The following is a 19,894-nucleotide window of genomic DNA, read 5'->3' on the forward strand; positions in this document are numbered from 1 at the left end:
GTGTGCCCCGCTGTCCTTGGTTGTCTCTATGGAGCTGATCTTAGAGAACTGCCATATCTATCTATCTATAATCTATCTGTCTGTCTGTCATCTATCTATCTGTCTATCTATCATAATCTATCTATATCTCCCAAGTTTGCATATCCTGGTAACTCTCCTGGAGACACGCTCAGTTTGTTAATAACCTTCTCACGGTGTAGACCCTGAAATCTAGCTCATTAATCCTGCTGTGTCTGGCCCCATTCATAGCACCAGGGTGGGGGGGGGCAATCATCATCTGTCTTGTTCTGGACAGGAATCTTCAATGAGGACGTACTGTGATCAAAGAGCTTATCTTCTGTGGGAGCCGCAAGGCAGTATTGACCACATGGAAGTTGCTGTCAGTGATAACTCTTATGTCTGATTTTCATTTTAACAGAGGAAGAAAGGAAAGGAAACAGCTCCATTAGTGGGCATTATCCAGGGATCAAGGAGGAAACTAGATGTGGATTTGGGGTAAAATAATAACGAAGCGATGGTGGCCAGGGCCCACCCAGGGCTGGCTGGTTTGGGGACTGTATCTAGAACTTCTAATCAGGAGCCGTCTTCCTGCTCTGGACCATTCCCTTCCCTCCACCCCCTCTCCCCAGCTTTGGTCTCCTTGGCCCTTCCGACTTGGGGGCTTGGGGAAGGCTGGAACAGTCCACAGTCAGATGGCCCGTCTTCTTGGCTCATCTCTGTCCTCCCTGGCCCTGCCTCCCTCACCTGCTTTAACTTCTATTTCTCTGTCAGGTCTGAACTTGAATGTTTCTTCCTCAGGATTCTTTTTCCAGGTGGCCCTAGATGGCCTGTCCTTCTGTCCCTCTGTCCCTCCGCAGCATCATTAGAGCACCCTGCACTTTTCCTTCCTAGCACATACCAGAACTGCGACTGCTTCTCCTTGGGGTTATATATTCAAGGTTACGAGGATGGGCATCAGGTTGGTGCGGTTTACCACCATTTTCCAGCACAGAAGCCAGAACTTAGCCCAGAGGAGACACTTAGCACATGTTTGTTGAATGAATGAATGAATGAATGAATGACTGGATGAACGGATGAATGATATAGCCAAAGGACCTCTGAGATCATCAGCCTCCACTCTTGTCTTTTCTGCCATGTCTCTGCAATGATGAGTGTCTCTGTTTCAGTGTCTCTGAGGATGGGGGCGCAGATGCCTGCTTGTGGTTGCCTCCTTATCACACAGCCATATCTCCCTCTACTCTCCACTCTGAATACCACTCTGACCCCAGATTTTTGTCCCACTCTTAGCTCACTTAAGCAGTGCAGAAGGAGGCCCACTGTGCTGGTTTCAGAGCTCACCAAGGGCTCTTCTGTCTTTGACTTTCCTGTGCTCCAGCTGAAGTCGACCTTATACCCCATAACTTTGTGTTTACTAGGCTTTGTGCTCCATGTGGGCAAGGCCCCCATCTTCCCTGTGCGCGGCTATGTCTCAGGACCTAGCACAGAGTCTCTAGCACATGACAGGTGCACGCTAGATGTTAGTTGGATGAAAACCTGACAGCTGTCTTTGGCTGTCCTTAGAAACTCTTTAGATAACCAGACCTGCGGATAACAAAGACCCCTGGGGGGCTGAAAAGCGATACGTACGCAGATGACTCGGTTGGGTGACCCAATGCTGGATCCGGGGGGTGAGATGGAAGTTTCGGACGTCCGCCTATGCTGTGGGAGAGATGAGACAGAAGGAGTGAGAAGCCTCACCTCCCGCCAGTGGGGAGGGGAGGACGGGCGGGGAGGAAGAAGGCAGCTCTTTAGGGAACAACAACAACGTGGTTAAATACGCTTGCCGGCTTTCTGTACTTTCTCTTTATTTTCTGCCTTTGTAATCAGTGTCTGAGTGTGAATGAAATGGGAAAATGTGCAGGACTTCAGGCTGTTGGACAGAATGTGGATTTGTGTGTGTGTTTGTTAACATATTTGTAATTGACCTTTTAGGTAAGTATTTATTCATAAAACTTTTCGTTTGGGGTTATCCTGCCAATATTGTATTTACTTTAACTGAATAAAATTGGCTGGGACTCATTCCTTAGCAGTTTGTTTATGTGAAATGTACAAGCAGGTTCAATTTCCTGTAATTTGCAGAAAGTACTGATTCTTCACAGTGTATCCATTGCAAATTGACATTAGCCTAAGTGATAAGCTTAAAAAAATCTTTCCCTGAGCAAAGACAATGAGGCGTTAACGGCTCCCTCGGCAGAAGGAGGGGCTATGATGTAGTCACTACATCAAATACTAATGATGTACTGTATGGGGATGAACATAACATAAAAAAATTATGGAATAATCATTAAAAATAAAAAATAAAAAAAAAACCAGACCGGGAACTAAGAGTCCCTAGTGAATGAACTATGTGATTTCAGAGATCCCAGAAGATCTGTAACATGAAGGGGCTGGTCTGAGGGACTACGACATTGCCTGCCAGATGTCTCAGGCCATAGTTTAGAATGAAAGCACTCTACCTGGGGCTTTACAGCAGTGTCTCCCAAACTGTGCCTCCTGAACTGGTGGTGACTCTGGCAAGATGAATTTAGGGGGAGCATTTGATGATACTGAGTCGCAGAACGGGAGAGTAAAATGTAAAATTGTATTTCATTCATCTCTGTCACATCAAGGAGGAGGTCTTAACTTAGTGCTGATGTATTTCAGCAACTGTCTCCACTGTTGTTCATTCCCCACCCCCCACCTTTTTTTTAAACAAAGAGAGTAGAGGCAACACCATCCAGCTGGAATTTCTAAGATTTGTTTTTAAAAAATATTTCATTTTCATTGAATGTATTTTATGGTTACCTTCTATTTATAGTAAATAATACTGGTTTTCCACTTGGCAATATCAAGATTTATATTAAAATAAGCTCCTTTAAGTGAAGAGTGGTGGGTTGATTTCAGGAAGAATATTAAGTCTGTAATGATACAGGTGATGCACAGATGTGGCAAAAGCATCGGGGTTGTAGAAAGATAACAGAATTTGAGAAATGCCACCAAAAAGGTAGAAATTGAGGAAGGAAAGGGCAATTAGGTCCTTTTACATCTTAAATGGAGAGGATTTGGAAGAAACAGGGGCAAAAAACACATGGCTGAGACCAAATTATACATCAATTATACATCTATTGATGTATAATTTGCACATCTATTGATGTGCAAAAGGTGCAAAAGGTAGAGGCACTTCTGATGTCATCAAGTGCCTGTCCCCAGCATGCACCCGGCTTTCTCCCCAACAGCGTCAAGGACTCAGGAGCTGGGCTCCTCCCTACGGTCCTTGGATCAAGAACCCGGATTCACAGGACTTCCTGGGACGAGTCAGAGCACAGTAATTCAGAGCGACACAGGACCGCAGGTGGCCTGGTGCGTGGCTGGGGACACTGGCTGTGTTTCTGCCTGCTGCATTACTGTGGGCAAACCACCACCCTCGTTAGACTGTGACTTTCACACCAGCAAAGAGAACATACAATGCCTTGCGCCATCTGATCCATGGGGTTAAAGGAGGCAAATCAGACAGTGGCTGTGAAGACACTTTACAAATTGTCAGTTCCCACTGTCAACTCTATTCTTTCTAATACATGACATGAGGCTGGGGAAAACCCCCAGTGTGTCTCCACGCTGGCTTCAACGAGGCCACCGTCTTGGTGAGCAACGCTAAGACAAAGGCCTGGCCCCAGAAATGCTAAAACCTCACAATCTGACAGTTTTCAAAGTGCTCTCACATCCCATGTCTTTATCCCCTCAAATGCGCCATGAGGCAGGTGTTCCAATGAAGGAAATCTAGTGATATAGGCATGCGTATTAAGGAAAGACCCCCTCTAAAGTACAGTGCCCCCAACCAGAGGCAAGAAGTGTGGTCTAGTATTTCTACCAGCTTGCTTACCTTTAACTTCTTCTCTGCCCGGGCTGCCTGTTTGCAGATGGGGTGCCAAACCTCAGAACCTAAGGGGACCAACAAAATAACAAAGGTTCAGACCTTTCACCCCTAGAGTTCTCTTGCCACCCCTCACCTCCCTTTATTTTGTTGGCAGCACACCTCCCCTACACAGCAGGCAGGACCACCCCCTGGGGAACCAGGCTCTTTGCTGCTCCATCGATCAGCCACTCTGTTCTTTCTACATGTCCAAATCCTACCCATGCCTCAAGGTCCAGGTCTCACACAGCATCTTTTTTTTTTTTTTTTTTTTTTTTCTCACACAGCATCTTCTTGCAAACTTTCTTACCTGCCAGCTGGGAGTGACTTCTCTCTTCGTTTCTGTCCATAGTTCCTGGTATCTTTCCTAACACACACGACCTCAAATCACAGTGGCCTGTGCATTCAGGGCCCTAACTAAATTAGAAGCACTTCCGGGCAGGGCTGACTTTTATTCATTGCTGGCTCTCCTGCAGCAGGCAGCATGGGATCTGGCTCTCGGCAGAGGCCCCATCCATGTTTGTGGGGTGGACGGGTGAGTGCATGATTGGCAGCGAGTGACACAGAGCAGGTGGTCGGTGAATATTTGTTGAATGAATGAATGGCAGTGGAGGTGAAATAAAGCGACCGACCATGGTGACCTCCAACCTTCCTTTCTCTTCAAAGACTTCGGACAGGGTCTGAGAGCTATCGCCGGAAGGGGGGGCGGGGCCATGACGTGGAGTTGGCTTCAGAGGACGGCCTTGACCTGCTAATTCCTAAGAGGCTCCAGACTCTGCAAATTTAGTATATTGCAAATGCCTGCATTTTATTGTGTGGGGGGCTGTCCAGTTGGCCAGCCCCAAACTCGAGAGGCCAATTTGGAAAGGCATGAGCAACAGGTGGCTGGTCACATGTTGAGAAGAAGCCCCAAATATTACACATTCCCCAAAGAAGAAACAGGTGTCGTGGATTAGAAGGAAAAGTAGGAACATATTATCCCTCTGGTGCCATTGCTCTTATCACCAGCCCAGAAAGGAAGGGGGCCAGCAAATAGCTGGATTCCTGGGCACCCAGATGGCATTTGTTTGTCTGACTTTGTTTTTAGGATACGCTTTCCATTACGGTTTGTTGCCTGGAACCCCCAGGACTGGAATGCTGGCCAAGCGACAGGGGGGTGGTGTGAAGTTGAAAAATTAGCCCCCAAAATGGAGAGAGGATAGGCCTGAGGTAAGGATCCTGGGATCTTGTTTCTCAGCCTGCATTCTTGTCTCTGCTTGGCCCCTAACACATTCTCTCTTCCATTCTCGTTTCTTCATCGGAATATAACAAGGAGGTGGGATTTGGATGGTGCTGGAGATTGTTTTCATCTCCAAGCTTTTAATTCTAGGCCCAGTTTGTCATTTATGAGATAGATCAGGATCTTTCAGTTTCGTTTGCTGATTTTTCTTGCAGGTTCTTAGTAATTCAACAGGAGTTTAATTCTTGCTAACGTAAGGTGCAATGGCTCTTGGAGCCCAGTAGAGGGACTCCCGGTCTGTGGCTCAAGCAAGCCTGGTCATCACAGGGTGTGTCTGCTGCCAGTGGTGGGTGGGGATGCTTGCTTTGGGGAGTTATTCAAGAGAGCATTTCCAGTCCCGGGATACCGCTGAATCCACTAGGAGCTGTTTAGCCCCTGGGCTCTGGCAGGAAGCGTATGTCACAGGTCACCGCAGGAAATGGGTGAGGGGCATACGGATGTCTCAGAAGGTGGTGAGATGAAGGGAAAGAGGCATATGAAGGGAAAAGTTTGGGCAGAAGTCCTCACGGTTGGGGGGGGGCAATGATGAGTTAAGAGAGGAGGTCAGACTCGATGGTCTCTCCACGTCGCTCACATAATCTGTTCTGAAATAGAGCTGAGCCACAAATGACTTCAGTATTCAGCTCATAGGAAAGCAGGTTTATAGAAGAAGTGAGAGGGGAGAATCAAAAGGGAGAAAGGAAATATTAGAGATGGAAAGAAATCAGAAGTTTGGGAGTTGGCTGGATAGCGTCTAAAGAGGGAAGATATTTGTTGGTTGTGAGCAACAGACTTAGGTAAATTACAGTAAGAAAAAGTGATCTGTTCATGAAGACCCCTAGGAAGTGGTGGTTGGCTGAGCTCAACGACGTGACACAGACAGAAAGACAGCATCCTGAGTGAAGAAGGCTATTACTCTCTTCCATGGGCTTCTCCCCAGGGCTTAAAACAGTACCTGGCTCACCTGTGTTTCATAAAGACATAAATGAATGACTGGTTGGATCCCGCCTCTCTATTTTATTTTATTATTATTATTTTTTTAGTATTTTTTATTTATTTGAGAGAGAATGAGTCTCAGGCAGACTCTGCACTAGCGTGGAGCCTGATGCGGGGCTCGATCTCACGACCATGAGATCATGACCCAAGCTGAAACCGAGTCAGACGCTTAACAGACTGAGCCACTCAGGTGCCCCCACCTCTGTGTTTTAAAATGAGACACAGGATGAAAGGCACCCCGAAGATGATGGTAACCAGGACGGAGAGGGGACCCAAAATAAGGCCATAAGGCAGGGTCTTCATTGTGGAGAAGAGAAGACTTAGCAGAATGGTGAAAAAGAGTTTTGAGTATTTTAATACTTCTCTGCGGGAAGAGCAATGAACTTGTTCTGCACGTCTTGTAATGTAGAACAAGGACCAAGGGCAGAAGTTTCAGGGAAAGAATAGTCAATGTCTGAGGACTGAATGGGTCCATTCTGAGTGTGAGCTCCCTGTCCCTAGAAGTATGTAAGTATACATTGGGTGGGTACATGCTCAGCAAGGATATTATAGAGGAGACATCTAATGAAGTCGTTACCCTAGTGGATGTCTACTTTCCCTCCCAGCCCTTGGGGAGTCTGTGTTTTCATCTTCACAGATTTCTCTGTATAGAAAAAATGAATTATTTGCTCCTATCCAGTGAATTAGACTGGAATGTAAGTTCTACCAGGAGCGGGATTCACATCTGTTGTATCTGTACATACAGCTGCAGGGACTGCAGATTCTCAATAAATACTCATGGAGTGAATGAATAAAACAAAAGAAACATATTATTCTGTTTTAGGCCAGTTAAATTCTCCAAGCTGGGCTCCAAGATTTAGACAAACAGTACAATTTAGACTCTGATTTGACAGCTACAATTCCAGAGTGAGTTTCTATCAGAATATTCACTGGACTGGGGTTTGCCCAAGTGGGAGCTGTGGCCCAGTTGTCCAGAAGCCTGGTAAAATGCAGATTCCTGGGCTCCCGGGAGGCCCCTGAAGTCAGCTCCTGGGGCCGGGGCCTGATAATCTGTGACAAGCTCCCCAGGGACTTAGGATTCCAAAGTGGAGAACCACAGGGCTGAGTACTCCTTGACACTCCAACTCTGTTCCTTTGGAATGTGATGGGATAAAGAACCAGTTGTATAAGACAGAGGAATGTCTTGACTTCTTGTAGGAAGTTAACACCTTTTGCTGGTTAGACTCCTGGTTCCATGAGTCATACCCTTGTTTTCGGACACTGTCCCAGACAGTCAGGTCCTGCGGTTCAAACCTCGTGTAGAAGTCATGGAGTGGAGGGATTAGCTATTTCCTTGTGAGCTGACTCAGAGGCCAAGATCAGAATCTCCAAAGTTGTCCCTTGGCCAATGGTAAGGCTCTTCTTAATCCCCAGAACAGGAAACATCAGCCTTGTCTCTCTGACCGGTGACGGCACACCCCACATTTGGGTTATTCTTTTGGGTTACTTAACGTTTGGGAACCCACCCGTCTCTCTGCGGGACATTGAAATGCAATTTGCCAAACTTCTTCTTCTTTTTTTTTTTTTTCCCCATTAGTGGAGATTTTAAGGCTGAAGCCAGACCTGATTCCACAGTCTTCCAGACCACCCAGCCAGGCTTATGAACACAGCAGTGACGGAACCCAGCTCACCCAAAGGTTCTATTTGCCCAGCACAGCATTTTTTTGTTTTTCGGTATCTGAATGCTTTTCGACCCGGCAGGTGGCCAGTGACCCTCCCTGCTGTCTGCCTCCTGGCCCTTCTCTTCCATTTCAGTAGGTGGTTAGATTTTCAAGCCCGGATCCCAGCCAGGATGTACTCTCACAGCAGCTTTCTTCCCCGGACTTCTCTTGACCGTAGCAGGATGAGGTTTCTCAAAGTTCTGCCTGTACGTCAGCGGGACAACCTCTGTGACTCAGACTTGCTAGGATCATGGAATGGCTCTTTTTAATTTTTAATTTTTAATTTTTTTATAAATATATAATATATTTTTATCCCCAGGGGTACAGGTCTGTGAATCGCCAGGTTTACACATTTCACAGCACTCACCATATGGAATGGCTCTTTTAAAATCCCTGCCCAGACACACAGACACGCTGTATCCACACAGTGGAATAGCACTCAGCCATAAAAAGGAAGGAAACACTGATACATGTGACAACATGGATGGATCTAGAAAAAAATGCTGTACTAAGTAAAAGAAGCCAGACATAAAAGCCTATGTATTGTAGGATTCCATCCATATGAAATTTCTCAAATAGGTAAACTATAGAGACAGATGGCACATTTGTAGTGCCAGGCTCTAGCGGGAGGGGGAATGGGAAGTGTTCGGTGGGTATGTGTTTCCTTTGGGGGTAAAAATGTTTTGTAACTAGATAGAGGAGGTCGTTGTACAGCATTGTCAATATCCTAAAAGCTACTGAACTGTACATAGTAAAATGGTTACTTTTATGATACATGAATTTTACCTTGAACCTGAAAATCCCCACTCCCTGCCCCTAGCAGGTGGATGGCTTCTGTAGACCACAGGATACTTGACTCTTCACTTATTACTGAAGGGTCCCAAACTCCACAATAGGGAGACGAGTGAACCTTTCTGTCGAATCTGACCCACAATAACAGCCCAAGATTATACTTGGGCTGTTATTGGTAAGTCTTTACCGCGTATTGGGCAATCTATGCCTTATTTGTCGTAATATTCTTCTGGGGTCTGAATGCCAGTTACATCACTGCTTACCAGCATCGTCTAGAGCAAGTCAGTTACCTCTCTGTGCCTCAGTCTCCCCACTGATAAAATGGGAATGATAACACTATCTGCCTCAGAGGTCTGTTGTGAGCTTTAGTGAGTTCATGTTCGTAGAGCACATAGCACAAGGTCTGTTAGCGTTAGTGTTAGCTGTTGTAATTATCATCATCTACCCTCCCCTACCAAAAAAACCCTCTTTGCCAGGATCTAGTGTGGGGAAGGGGAAAGGAGTACCAGAGAGACCTGAGGGCAGGGTGTGTAGAGTTACTCTTGTATAGAGTTTACTCTTCTACTCCAGGGAATCTTGGCCCCGGGGGAGTGAGGGGCCTGCGGCAAGCACAGGGCTGGCTGTGTGGGTGGAGTTGGTGAACAGAAGCCGGGCTTGGCTGCCAGCACACCCCTCGGGGAGCCTGGGCTTGGGCCCAGGGATGAGGGCAGCTCAGGAGACATGGAAAAGTCTCATTTGCCTCGCACTGCAAGGATCAAGAGGGCTTGAAGCTTAATAAAGAGGTGGAGGGAGAAAGTGCTCAGCTCCCAGGAAGCTGGTTAGCATGCAGGCTAGGGGGCGGGATGAAGGAAGGAGTGTGGCAGCACCCAGGTGCAGAGGCTCACGGGGAAATACTAACTACTGATCACGAGAGTGAGGCCGGCAATTAAACTGCAAGGAGTGCTTACTACGTGTCACCCACTAAGCTTCCTTATTATTGTTAGTATTATAACTAACATTTAGAAAGCGCCTATGCCAGGCCTTACGCAACATACCTTAGAACAGTGGTACTTAAGTCAAGGCTCACCACGATAATTAACATTTACTGACCATAGAGGCTAAGCCGTATGCTAAGCGTTATTACTAATGACGGTAATGTTGACGATAGCCAGCATTTTTGAGTGCATGCGTCACGGGGCGTGGTCATTTCTACATTCCCGGATGTTTACATGAGCTCAGATGGGCAGACCTGGGAGGGCCAGGCTCAGTGCAAAGCCTTCCTCGTGTGTTCGCTCACTTAATCCCACAGCCTGGCGAGATGGGCCTAGTGCTATCCCTGTTTTCAGATGGGGACATTGGGGTGTCTCGCTCTGTCCAGCATGGTGGCCTCGCCCTGGCCTGGCTATGCACATATGACCGACTCAGGCTCCACAGAGTCTCTCTGGGACTTCTGTGCTGAACTTGGCAGGGAATACTGCCCCTCTGGGACCACGGAGCCCTCCTTCCCCAACACCGAGGCAGCCGGTGCAGGGCTGGACAGTGGTCACACATTGAAGGAAGCAAGGAGCAGAACCATCCGCCGACCCCTGTGGGTTCCTCAACCCCATCGTGCCGCTTCTAGATGCTTCTCAGGTCTGTGAGATGATCAATCCCCTTTTACCTAATGTTGTTTCTGCCACCTAAAAAGTCCAGACTAATAAAATTTCTCATTGAGTGAAAACCCGAGTATCTGACAAGTTCTTGACTTGCCCAGCGGGCAATTTTGTTTCTCAGGAAATAGAGGAAGCAGCCAGGGAAATTGCTACTCAGGACCCAATTCTGACCAACATGGACAAATTGGCTGGTGAAGTAGATGTGACATGTAACTCTCGAGAAAATAGCCACATCGTCTCGAGTTTGAGGTTACCGGAGAGAAGAAGCAAGTTGCAAACAGACTTTAAAATATCAACTTCAAACTACTACGCTATAATATTTTCTATAGGCTGCAAGATGTTTGGTAACCCTAAAAGTCTAAAAAAAAAATCGCAGCTCATCCAAAATGAAAATGTAGTCTATTTCAAGTGAAATAGGCTTAGTAGATTCAGACGTTAGGAGGTATCAATTTAGTACAGTAACAGGATATGTTTGAAGAGTCTAAAATTATGTAGCAGGATTGGGGAAACATGAGATTTAAAGTTTTGAAGCATTACTCCTACAAGCTAAGCTGTCAGTAGAGAGATCCAATTTAAAGTAACAATGCTAAACTACTAGCTTATAGCAACCAATAGTACGTTGGTGCCTTTTAAAGTGTGGTTTGATGAGACACGTAGATATGACTGAGGGCTGGTGTTCTCCAAAGCCATAATAACGGGAGGCACCTGCCCTGAACATGTGTTTGTTACATGCACCTCTTTTAAGGTACTTGTCAGAGGAAAAAGAAGCCTTCCTATATGTCAGTGGCATCCCCAGCTGTGCCAGAAATACACACCTCCTGGTGCCAGAACCTTCTATCATCTGAACTAAAAAAAACATGATCTGAAATAGACTACCTTATAGAAGAGAAGGTTTTGGGGTAATTACCAAAGCAAGCATTCAGGGTTCTGTTTTGGATTTGCGTTAACACAGAACTGGGACTCCTGACTTGATGTTGGGCCCTGGACACCTCTGAAAATTTGAGAAAAGCTACAGACCCTCTCCTTCGAGAAATAAACCTACATGCAAACTTCAGCAAGCAATTTCTAAGAGATTCATTGGATTCAGAAGGCCAACTACAAACTACAGGTTAATAATTCTGAAAATGGGGGCTCCTGGGTGGCTTAGTCAATTCAGGGTCTGACTTCAGCTCAGGTGATCTCGGGGTCCTGGGATTGAGCCCCGAGTTTGAGTTCGGCTCCCTGCTTAATGGGAGAGTCTGTTTGTCCCTCTTCCTCTCCTTCTCCCTCTGTCCCTCCCTCTGCTCGTTCTCTCTCACTCAAATAAATAAATAAACAATAAAATCTTTAAAAAGAAAAGAATTCTGAAAAGAAATGGGAGAAACTGCCTTAAACGAAGCCTAGGAAGATAGGCCAGCTAACCTTGGCCCAGGGACATAACCTATCTAATGTTCTTCTTCTCTTCCATGGGGGATATTCATGCCTCTTAGCTCACAGGGCTGTTGGGAGGATACAATGGGAGACTGCATTTAAAACTTGTAGTACAGTGCTTGGCACATACTAAGTGCTCCACAAGTATCAGGTGATGGGCCATTATTATTATTAGCAGGACCTACAATTTGTTACATTTCTTCCTTTAGCAGAGCCAGGTTTGTCAGGATTTCCTGCCTGTGTAGTTCACTATATGAATGATAACAGAGACCGTTTAAAACTCTGCAGCCGAGGGGCACCTGGCTGGCTCAGTGGGTTAAAGCCTCTGCCTTCGACTCAGGTCATGATCCCAGGGCCCTGGGATTGAGCCCCGCATCCGGCTCTCTGCTCAGCAAGAGCCTGCTTCCCCTCCTCTCTCTCTGCCTGACTCTCAGCCTGCTTGTGATCTCTGTCAAATGAATAAATAAAATCTTAAATCAAAACAAAACTCTGCAGCGGAGCTCCTGGATTCCCAGTGTCCTTCTCTCTCAGACCCTCAGAGCAGGGGTGTATGCAGCGTAGAAAGATGGACAGGAACAAAGTCTATTTCTCCTTTTCCCCGGGTCCGGGTGTTTTTAGAATAAAGCCAGATTCTATCTGATGATCCACATTTTGGGCTTAGAAAAACTCCCACCGACCCAGCAGCTGTAAGCTTTGTGATTTCGATGTGTTTTGCCTGAACCTGTAGCATCTCGGCTATTATTCTGCTGCACGAAATCAATGACGTGATTTCCTGGTGAAACCCAAATGAAGGGTTTGGACAACAAACAGATTAGAAATCTGGCATCTTTACAGAAGCAGTTAAAAGACTGAATACACAACAGAACTTAAAACAAATAGAAGAAAACTTGCTTTGGTCTCCGGGGGGGCCCCAGGAGTTCTCCCCTCGACAGACATCAGCCTTCTCCCAATTAGAGCTCATCAGAAAGCCATCACACCGTAATTAAAACACAAACAAACTGACCCGAAGAACCTCCCGAGGCCCGCTGTCAGTGCCTCGTTGTGTCCCACTCCAGAACTGACGAGACTGGGTTTTTAAACTTTGCAACCTTCCTAATGCTCGCTCGCTCGCTCGCTCTCTGTCTCGTATGTTGCTTCTACACGGGGCACTTTGCACTTTCGCATTCAGTCTGATATTCATGAGGACCTTGTGGAGTACACCTGCTCTCTGTAGGCGGGTGGTGGTGGTGGGGGGGGGGTGGGAGCCTGCCTCAGTTTCTCCACCACACGATGCTTCCTCCTACAGCGGGCCTTTGCACCTGCTGCTCCCCCCGCCTCCACCATCTTTCCTCCCCTCTTCACCTCCCACCTCCTACTCATTTCCAAGATCTTGGCTTGAAATTTCCCCTCTTCAGCAGAGCCTCCTCTGACCTCCCAGACTAGATCAGGAGCCTTCTGAGCACACTCCCATGGCTCCCAAACTTTCCCTTCTCTGCATTTATCACAGCTGGTCGTTATATTTATGCTTCTATTTGATTGAAGTCAGCCTCGCCTCCTGAGAGCACACTCCGCCGAGGAAGCAGGCACTCCTGCTTTGCTCATGTCTGAGCTCCCAGCACATCACAGAGAGCCTGGCACATAGCATGGCCCCGGTTTGAATGTATGAACAAAGGAGAACAATTATTCTCATTTTGCAGGTGAGGGAAGAGACTCAGAGAAGGAAGTCATTTCTCAAGGTCACAGCCCATCCGCAGACGTGTTGGTCCTTAAACCCAGGACTCCCAGCTCTCCTCACTTCTGTGCTGCCTGTGCAGAGAGTTTTCCTGCCATTTCTGGGGAATATCATTCTGAGAGCTAGTTACCCTTCCCACGCCCCCCCGGGAGGATGTCCAAGACAATCAGAGGCCCAGGTCTCAGGGGTAGCAGAACCTCCAGGTGGCTGCATCCCCTAAGACTCCCACAGCTGGAGTCAGTATGACTCCAGCATGGGAAGGCCTGGGCCCCCTTACTGTACAATCACACAGCATCCCTTGAGGCAGGTCCTTGAACGCCCTGCAATTACTCCCACTCTCCTAGGAGCCAGGAGGGTAGGAATGGAGATAATTAAGGAGGAGGGTGACAGGCCCTTCTTCATCACCAAAAATATCTCCCACCTCCTGCAGGCCTCTCTCTTCGTAGGTTTGATTGCACATTCTCTCGAATGATCACCAAACTGTTCCCCTCATCACTTAACCCTTTCAGCATTCTGTGACATTCTGGCCAGAAGCAAGGCTTGGAGATTCTGGATTCACGAGGACGAGAGCTCCGTGAGGGCAGTGAACTTGTCAGACCTGCTCACTGCTATATCTCCAGTTGTTAAGGGAGCACTGGGCACACACAGGCAGTGCCCGATAGATATTTGTTGAATGAATGAAAGAACTAAGAACTTTCCATGTTTCACAAACCTACCATATCTTATAGGGACTGTTATTAGCCTATTATACAGGCTAGGTAACTGAGGTTCAGTGCTAAGAGACTTGCCCAAGGTCAAAAACTTGGTAATCAGTGCAGCCAGCCATTCAAGGCACCAAATGGGGAGATCGGGATTGGGAATTCGGGAAGGGAGATAAAGATGTTGATGATTCTAGAGATGTGAGTGAGAGAATAGTTTCAACACTAGGAAATGTGTTTACCAGGAAAGGGGGAGAGGAATACCATGCAACGAATTTCCAAACTAAGTGCACAGTCCAGATTCCTGGTGGTCAAGGTGCACAAAGACATCATGCAGGGTTCTGAGACTCAGGGGGACTCCCTGCACGTAACCCAGCGTCCTGCAGCAGGAAGTGCTAGGGATCAGCGCTGATGGAAGAGGAAGGTCCAGTCCTTGTTGGGACCTAAGTAGCTGGCAGAGCCTGGGTCCCAGGAGGTGAGGTGGGAAGAGCCCCAGGGTGGGCGTCATAAAGCCAGTCTGCCCCTACATGCTCTACATTCCTCTGGGCCTCATAACTCCTATCTATACAATGAGGGCTGTTTCCATTAGTCTAGGGTGACCTCTGGGACCTTCCATCTGTGGTACCTGTCTGACTGTACACGTAAGTATGTAGTTGTAAGCTCATAGCATCTTAGAAAGGGACACCTAGTCCAATCCAACCGAGAATTCCTGCTCCAGCATTCCCAGTAGAAGGTATGAGATTCTCTTGACTATCTTTGGGCCAGTAGTTCTCAACCGAGAACAATTTTGCCTGCCCAGGGTGAATGTCCTGGATATTTTGGGTTGTCACAACCGGAAGGAGTACGTTGTTGGGATTGAGCAAGTAGAGGTCAGGTGTGCCTCTAAACACCGTGCATGGCCTAGGATAGTCTCTACACCAAAGACTTCTCTGGCCCAAAGTGTCAACAGTGCAAAGGTTGAGAAACCCTGCTCTAGGCAAAGGCACGCAGTGCCTAGCGTGACAGGAAGACACACACTCCGTGACTGCTTCCCTGGCCTTCGTCCTGCTTTGAGGGGAAATGCGGAGGAAGTGCCTTCTTAGCCCATGCATCAGCCAACAATGACCCCCTGTAGAGTGAGGACTTAGTGGGGTCCATGTCAGGAGCAAACAGGCTCCCGGACTCCACGGCAAGCTGGAGGGACCAGGAAGGAGGGAGTGTGTAAGTTGTGGGCGGGGTCAGGGTCAGGGGCACCAGAGGGGGTCGTGAAGTCCGGAGTGACCCACCTGGACCTAGAATGGCAGGACTTCCAGGGGAGGGCGTGGGAGACTGGAGGAAGCCAGCAGGCAGGAGAGCAAAGTGCAACAATGAGGACGAGGATGCAGCAGGGAATGAGCTTGCTGTCTGCCCCTGCCCCCCACCGGGCCTCACTTCCCCCGCTATGGCCCCCACACCTGCACTTTCTTTACCAGCCTCAGAGCTTGGCGGATTCTGTCCCCTCAGGGGGCGATTCTTAGCCCACCATCCTTTGGGGCCCGGCTCCTGGCCCTTCCTCAGGGCATCTTCCCCGAGGCCCACCCCACACATTAGGGCTCTCAGAGTCCCATACCTCCCCCCTTCATGAATCTTATCGCGATGGCCAGTTATCTGTGGGATTCCTGACTGCGGCCCCCTTCCGCCGCAAGGGGCTGGGGCTGGAACTCGCTAGGGACCCTGGGGCAGAGCCTGCACACGGTAGCGTCTCAGGAAATGGTTGCTGAGTGGACAGAGAAGCACTTGCAGGCAGGCTGTAACAGCTGACATGTTGGGTTTATTCAGGGCTAGAAGTGGAAAGGCAGTCTGAGACCTCGGCGAGAGGGTTCCTACAGTGGTGGGCAGCCAGGCGCCCTGAAGACAGGGATCCGCCGAGAACACTACGAGATTCTGGGAGGATGGACTGGGCTGAGGCTGGAGGAGAAAACAGAGCCTGGGGACTAACAGGCTGACCTGCAAGAAGCCTGGGGCCAGAGGGCTAGGCCTTGGGAGGGGGCAGAGGGGGACCAGTCCCTCTCTACTTCTTGGAGACTGCTGGTTCCTTTCCATTCCTTTTGGTGTACCCCGAGAGTCTGCGGGAAGCCCCAGGCAGTCTGCTGTGGTGCTCTGAGTTGTGGGGGGGCGGGAGAGGGAGGTGGGGGAGAAGCCGTGATGCTGCAGACGTCCCACAACACAGCCATCTTTGTGGGGTTGTCTGACCCCTCAGTCTGGTTCTGCTCCTGCTCCCGCCCCCTGGGCAGAGCCAGGAGAGTCCGCTCAGAGCACGGCCCGGCCCGGGAAGCAGGCCAGGCCAGAGCAGCGGGCGGAGGCGCACAAGGACGGAAGGCAGATTACATGTCACTTCACATTAGCCACAACGGCAACTCTCCCAAACCACCCAGAGTGGGGCGAATTAATTGCAGTCTTGAGGACAAGCCAAAAACAAAGATAACACCGAAATGAAGGAGATGGTCTCTCCTTTACAGACGTGGGTGGACAGGAATGCCTTCCAGAAGGTCTGGTTCGCTTACCTGTGAGGTACATCTCCTCGCCTTCCGTGAACATCTGGTGGCAGCGGACACACCGGGCGCATGTCGGGTGGTAGTGCTTCCCTCCTGCCTGTGGAGATGGAGAGAGGAAAGAGGAGGTCAGAGCTGGGGCTGCTGTCCACAGGGCAGGTCGGATTTGAACATCTCCTAGGCACGTTAGCATTGTTGATGCCTTTGTGACCCTAAGGTTGGTTGGGAGTCTACCCAGAGGAGTCCAGAACCATCTAAAAACCCACCCAGGAAGCTTGGTGATTCTATGCCGTGGGACCCCGAAGGTAGTTCAGGGGACTTCCCCGGACACCTGCACTTCTATTTTGGCAGTGGAAGGACCCCTTGGAGTCCACTGGTCCCACCTCCTCATTTCTAGATGAGGAAACAATCTTGCTTGGAGACATCTCATTACTTCCCCAAGAATGGGGCCCTTATCACTGGCTGTACCTGAGTGACCCTGAGTGGTACAGGGACTGAGATTTAATAACATTGGATCAATGAAGAAAAGGACCTCTTTTCAATCCACTTTCAATGCTTCCATTTTAAAAAAATTGAATTTATTTAGGTAATCTCGACACCCAACATGGGGCTTGAATTCACAACCCTGAGATCAAGTCATATGCTTTTCTAACCGAGTCAGCCGAATCGAGAGTACCAGGTTGGTGCTACTGTGTGTCTTTAACATCTGTCTGAAACTTACTAACCTACCTTTCTCAGAATGAGAATAGGTTTGAGGCTTGGAGCCTCCATAAGCAGTAGAATCCAGTTAGAGCTTTGTGTGTGTATGTGTGTGTGTGTGTGTGTGAGAGAGAGAGAGAGAGAGAGAGAGAATAGAGGAGATATATATCTCTGTGTGTGTATACACACACACACACACACACACACACACACACGTATGTATATATGGGTTGAGCCTCTGCCTTTGGCTCAGGTCATGATCCTGGGGTCCTGAGTATGTGTGTGTATATACACACACACACACACACACACACACACATATACATGTATATATATTTATGTATTTTGGTTACTGGCAATATAGGAAGCGATCTTGGTTTTCCTATTACATGTTCATTTATTTATTTATTTATTTTTATTTGTAAGTGAGCCAACTTAAAGCCAATGAAAGTATTAGGTAAGAAGGTATTAGGTAAGGTCCATAGACATGGCAAAACTTCTGAGAGCGGCACGTGAAGGACAAGCTTTTAGGGCTCAGTAGACAAATAATGGGCCCCACAAAGGCAGGACCTGCTGACACTGAGGCTCCAGGCCTGTGATGGCTGCACCCCAGTGTCTCTGCCCCATCCCCCAGCTCACCCCAGTCTTGTTTTGGTGATCCCCCTTGACTATCCCCACTTTCCTTTCCTCCAACTACTTTATTTATTTATTTAAAAAAAATTTTAAAAAAATTTTATTTATTCATTTGACAGAGAGAGAGAGATCACAAGTAGGCAGAGCAGCAGGCAGAGAGAGAGGGGGAAGCAGGCTCCCCGCTGAGCAGAGAGCCCGATGCGGGGCTCGATCCCAGGATCCAGGGATCATGACCTGAGCAGAAGGCAGAAGCTCAAACCATAGAGCCACCCAGGCGCCCCCTCCAACTACTTTTATAGAAATGGAAATAACTTGCAACACAAATTCTTCTATGGGGGAAGAAAGAGCCTCAGAGGTTGCCCCTCTAGGTGTCACTGGAAACTGGTAGCAATACTGGCCCTGGGAGGAGAGGTCATGGGGGTGGGGGTGTTGGGGAGCAGGTCCCCTGTGTAGCACTCACTTCTATGCTGACTGTTCTGATACTACAATCCACACCCAGAGGATCTGGTATGTAGGGGTCCTTCAGTGGTGGTTCCAGACTCTCCATATGGAGGAACTCAGCTCAGCGATGGTGTGGGAAGGTGGGGCTTGTTTTGAAGGTACACTTGACCCTTGAACAGCATGGATTTGAACAGCGTAGGTCCATTTACTGGTGACTCTATTTTTCTATAAATACAGCATTGTAAATGTATTTTCTTTTCCTTATGATTTTCTTAATAGCATTTTCTTCTCCCTAGCTTACTTTATCGTAAGAATACTGTATATAACACATACCTCACACAAATACGTGTTAATTGATGTCATGTGATGGGTGAGGTTTCCAGTCAACAGTAGGCTATTAGTAGTTAAATTTTTGGGCAGTCAAAAGGATACGTGGATTTTCAACAGTGTGGGGTCAGTGCTCCTAACCCCGTGTTGTTTAAGAGTCAAGTGTATATTTTGCATGTTAGGGCAAGGTTAATTTGGGGGGATATGCCTGCAGGAAATTAATGGATATTGAAAAATTGTTATAGGCCCCTTCCCAGGCTGGTGGGATGCTAATGGGTTCCTTTTCCAGTTCAGAAATTATAATTGAATAATGCCGAAAGCTTATTTCTGAATATTTTTTGGGGGAGTGGTGGATGGGTAGGCATGGGCTTCTCTATTCTGGAGACACTTGATTTATTCTAAAAACTTAGCAAGAATGAAGAAAGGGCAGATTTTTCAAAAAGGAAAAACAAATCTCCAGTGTTCCTTATTTGTGTCTGGTTTGTGTGGCTCCCAGCAACGATGAAATGCCCTTATCATCACCAAAGCAAACTGTGTTCAAACTTTGGGAGGAGCCCGCTATTTTCCCAAGCTGGTATGTCATGGGACTGAACCTCTCCTACCATGACAAGGACAATTGGTTTAATTAGTAGCCTCTTCCTACTTTGTGTCTCTTTTTCATTTCAATTATAGACCTGTTTTCCAGGGAGGCAACAGCGCCTTGGCAAAACCGAGCTTGGCATCTTCCTCAATGTCGCGCCCCATCACCCCACCCGGGCCGAGAGATGCTGTGCACCATCACAGTGACAACTTGGAAGCAAGTTGGGAGGGAGGCTGCCAGACCAGCTGGCACCAGATTAAGGGAAACCAAGTCAGTGAGGTTAAGATGGGACAATCTGTTAAGAAACAGAAATCAAGAAAATAGTGTAGAAACACGGGGCATATCGGAGAGGCTGAGAATCAGAGCAACGTCAGGAGAGGCGGTACTGGGCAGTCTGGCTCTCCTTGGAGAGGACACAGACAAGGAAGGAAGGAGTGTGACTGTCATTCAGCGTGTTGAGCTCTGTCACTGAGGAAGGGCTGGTGGGGTGGCCTAGGGAGGGAATGGGAAAGGGGAAATGGAATTTCATTACGTACTGTTGTGTCCCTACAAATGCCCTGGGCCCTGTAGTGGGCAAGTG

The 19,894-nt window shown here is 48.0% G+C and overlaps 1 protein-coding gene across 1 annotated transcript in view; it reads right to left on the reverse strand.

Annotated features, from left to right (window-relative positions):
• Positions 1–19,894, reverse strand: part of ABLIM3 (actin binding LIM protein family member 3) — a gene marked incomplete at its 5' end in the record, with an annotated part of 108,668 nt that overhangs the window by 23,262 nt on the left and 65,512 nt on the right. Inside the window, 3 exon segments of the mRNA XM_080804715.1 lie at positions 1,627–1,698; positions 3,899–3,957; positions 16,647–16,734. Coding sequence (XP_080660841.1) covers positions 1,627–1,698; positions 3,899–3,957; positions 16,647–16,734 — 219 coding nt within the window.

This window comes from Martes martes, assembly GCF_963455335.1.
Source record: "Martes martes genome assembly, chromosome: 5".
Classification (NCBI taxonomy): domain Eukaryota; kingdom Metazoa; phylum Chordata; class Mammalia; order Carnivora; family Mustelidae; genus Martes; species Martes martes.